At 32.2% G+C, this 3,927-nt stretch overlaps 1 protein-coding gene across 1 annotated transcript in view; it reads left to right on the top strand.

Moving 5' to 3' along the window:
• LOC107083541 (hemicentin-1-like) overlaps positions 1-3,732 on the top strand; it is a 10,113-nt gene extending 6,381 nt beyond the window's left edge. Inside the window, exons 3-8 of the mRNA XM_015372860.1 lie at positions 724-931; positions 1,345-1,650; positions 2,059-2,373; positions 3,027-3,105; positions 3,329-3,386; positions 3,462-3,732. Coding sequence (XP_015228346.1) covers positions 724-931; positions 1,345-1,650; positions 2,059-2,373; positions 3,027-3,105; positions 3,329-3,386; positions 3,462-3,551 — 1,056 coding nt within the window. The 3' untranslated portion in view covers positions 3,552-3,732. The remainder of the gene's footprint in view (positions 1-723; positions 932-1,344; positions 1,651-2,058; positions 2,374-3,026; positions 3,106-3,328; positions 3,387-3,461) is intronic.
• The last annotated feature ends 195 nt before the right edge of the window (positions 3,733-3,927 follow it).

Below are 3,927 nucleotides of genomic sequence, written 5' to 3'. Positions count from 1 at the left end.
TAACGGGCAACCTGTCAACCAATCAGGGACGAATTTTACTATCAGGAACTCTAGGAATGGCACATACCTGAGGAGCATCATCACTTTGAATCAATCACAGGAGAGGAACATATCCTCGTTGCTTTGCTTCAGTTTCAATTCATTGGGATCAGACAGCAAACAGCTTTTCATAATGTTCCCTCATATTTCAGGAGATAATCAAGGTTTGTCTATTTTATCCATTGTGTTGTTTTTTTTTGTTTGTTTTTTTTTTACTATACATTAAGCAGTTATTTAACAAGGATTTTACAGACTTAAAATTATTTTAACTTTTTCATATTTTTTTATTAAAAGTATTAAAAAAAATATTGTGATAGAATAACAATTCAGCCATGTAACAAGATTTTTTTTAATTGTTCAGTTTTTCTTTATCTAGAACCTAGATCAGTTATTTATCAGAAATAGGTTTCTTTTGGATACTGTAGTTATTCTTAAACCAACATTTTAACTGTATTTTAAAAAAAGGCATCGGCTATATCAAAGTAGTGTTTTTTTTATGAATTTTGATAACACTTAGCTATACAAAAAAGAATACATAGGAGTAATAACAAATTTCTTAAATTTAAAAAAACTTTATACTTTTTTACAGTTCCTCCAAAGATCCTGCCATCCTCTAGTTGCACCAAAACTGCAAATCAAATTAACTGTTCCTGTGAAATCAGGGGAAACTCTCCCATGTTGCAGTGGATTTTTAACGGGCAACCTGTCAACCAATCTGGGAAGGTTTTTGTAATCGACTCTAAGAATGACTCGTATCTGAGGAGCATCATCACTTTGAATCAGTCACAGGAGAGGAACATATCCTCCTTGCTTTGCTTCGGCTTCAATTCATTGGGATCAGACAGCAAACTGCTTTTTAACAGATCCCCTCAAATTTCAGAAGAAAAACAAGGTTTGTCCCTAATTTTATCTTTAAATGCTTTTTTATGAATAAGTAGAAAAATAATTTAACAAAAAATGTATAGCTGAATGGCATCTGTAACAAGTCTATCTTAACAATTTACAGACAGGGCAGTAGATCTAGAACTTTCTTACCAATACTAAATCCTCTCTGATTAACTTCTTTTGTCAAGAATACATTAAAGAGGAAACCAAAACTCAGTTATAATTTTTTTTATTAAAAACACCAAAGCTTATGTTAGTGTCTTACTGAATGAATGCCTCTAACGTACAGTAGTGATGACAAAGGATGTTTCTTTACAAGTACCTAAAAATGTTGTTCAAAGGTGTTTTCACAGTTAAATAAAATCATGTTTTTCTTATGTACAATATTTTTTGGTGGTATTTTGCTCTGCTTTTTTACAGTTCCTCCAAAGATCCTGCCATCTTCTAGTTGCACCAAAACTGCTAATCAGATCAACTGTTCCTGTGAAATCATGGGAAACCCTCCCATGTTGCAGTGGATTTTTAATGGGCAACCTATCAACAAATCTGGGAAGGATTTTACTATCAGGGACTCTAAGAATGGCACATACCTGAGGAGCATCATCACTATGAATCAGTCACAGGAGAGGAACATATCCTCGTTGCTTTGCTTCAGCTTCAATCCATTGGGATCAGACAGCAAACAGCTTTTTATCAGATCCTCTCAGATTTCAGGAGATACACAAGGTTTTTTTTTTATTTCAATTATTAACTGTGTATGTGTGTGTGTATATATATATATATATATATATATATATATATATATATATATATAATCTCAGAATATGTAAGAAAGTATCCTCTGTAATTTAATAACCTAATCTACCTAAATAACATACCAATACTGATCACTTCTCATTCCTTAGTTGCTTTTCTCCTTAATATGCATCAATTAATGCATGCTAATCAGAATTAAGTATTCTCTTGCATGAAGGAGTGAAATTGAAAACAAAAGCCAAAGGATTTTTCATGAATCAAAAATGTTATTTATCACAATGGTTTCGAAGCGGGTTCAAACATGACAGCATTTTGGAAACTTTACAGGGAATATTCCAAGGTGGAATTGAATATTTACTTCTGTTTTTTTTTTTACAGTGCCTCCAAAGATCCTGCCATTCTCTAGTTGCACCAAAACTGCAAATCACATCAACTGCTCCTGTGAAACCATTGGAAACCCTCCCATTTTGCTGTGGATTTTTAATGGGAAACCTGTCAACCAATCTGGGAAGGATTTTGTTATTAGTGCTATCAGTGACTCTAAGAACAACACATATCTGAGGAGCATCATCACTTTGAATGAATCACAGACGAGAAACATGTCATCTTTGCTCTGCTTAAGCTTCAATTCATTGGGATCAGACAGTAAACAGCTTTTTATCAGACCGCTCCAGAATGCAGCAGAACTGCAAGGTTTGCAAATCAATGTTTCCTCTGTTTTTAATTGAATAATGTATTTTGTCCATTATTTGTTTAAAACTGAAAGAGCAACAGTGATCAATGAGTCAAAAGAAAACATTTTTTTTATTTATTGCAATAAGACAGAACTGGATTTTTATGTAGTTGCATGGGACAATTGAATTGGAAAATCTTTTCAAACTAGATATTTTATCTAAAAAATGTCTTCCTCACCTGCATCTTCATTTATTTTTATAGAGAATGCTGAGTCCAGCTTAAGCTTTCTGTTTTAGAGTGAACAATTTCTGTCTTGGTTAGAACAAACCTTTTGTCAAGCTCAGAGATTGATCCTGGCAGGATCTGAACTACACATGTTTTAACATCCTGTGGCAGCAAATAATTTTAAGAGAGCATTTTGAATATTCCAGTTAGAAAAAAATGGTAAAGAAATTGATCTATACTTTCAATCGATCAACCTCTCCAATCAATCCCACTAGCACAGTGTATGTTGGGTAACAACAGATCTGAGATTTTTCTGTCAGAAATGCTTGTTTTGAATGTTTTTTATATAATTGTATATGGTTAATATTGATACAAAAAGGGTTGGTAAGTTATGGCCAACATTTTCAATCTAAGGGTTTTAATATCCATTTTATCTTGCATTTCAGATAAAAAGCAGACGCCTTTGCTCATCGGCACAACTGTCATCTTACTAGTTCTAGTATGTGTGTTGCTGTTTGTTATCAGGTAGGTTAGTGGTTAAAAATGAACCAATCTATTGTATTCTAGGCTGACTGACAAGCACTTCAAGGATAGTATTTAAGGTTGCAAAAAAAAAAAAATTCTACTTTAGCGTAACAGCATAGCGAATAAGTACTTTAATTGCGAAGTTCTGGTGTTTAGATATTTGTCTTCTATGTCTGTCTTCAGTTAATAAACATGCATATTAATATCGGATTGCAATTTACAGGTTTCAGAAGTCTCACCGTTTCTGGGAAATTAAAACACTTGAAAGAAAAAGAACAAAGGTAAATTGTCTTTAGGTTTTGTCATATTGCTTCCTTTTATAATCATTTTTAAACTTGGATTTTTGTTAATTTTAGGTACAAAACACAGCTGAAGACATTGATTCCAGCACAATTGAGCTGAAAGATAAAGGAATTGCCCATTCAGGTTATGGTGGAGCTGAATAAAGATGTTAGTTTAATGATTTATTTTTGCTTTTACTAAACACATTAATGATGTGAAATGATGTAGTTTCCATAACACCTTTGCTGATAAAGTGGTTTGATTTGATTTTTGTAATAGTGTTTATACAATAATATTTCTGCTTAAAGGATTTGAGAATTCTTTTTCATACACTTGTTCTTAAAGTTAGCCATGATACAATGTTGCTAAATGTTACTTTTGGAAGAATGTTACTCCAAAAAAAAAAAAAAAAAAAAAAAATTATAAAAATCATTAAAGGAAAAAGTTTATAAACATTTCTATGTTTCATGCATAGTACTTTAAAAATAGTACTTACTTTAATGCTTCTCCAGCTTAATGTTTCACTTGTTGTTGGACTTT

This window comes from Cyprinodon variegatus, unplaced genomic scaffold (assembly GCF_000732505.1).
Source record: "Cyprinodon variegatus isolate N-32 unplaced genomic scaffold, C_variegatus-1.0 Scaffold77, whole genome shotgun sequence".
Classification (NCBI taxonomy): Eukaryota; Metazoa; Chordata; class Actinopteri; order Cyprinodontiformes; family Cyprinodontidae; genus Cyprinodon; species Cyprinodon variegatus.
Note: the sequence above shows the minus strand (reverse complement) of the source record. Positions and strands in the feature narration are given on the sequence as shown.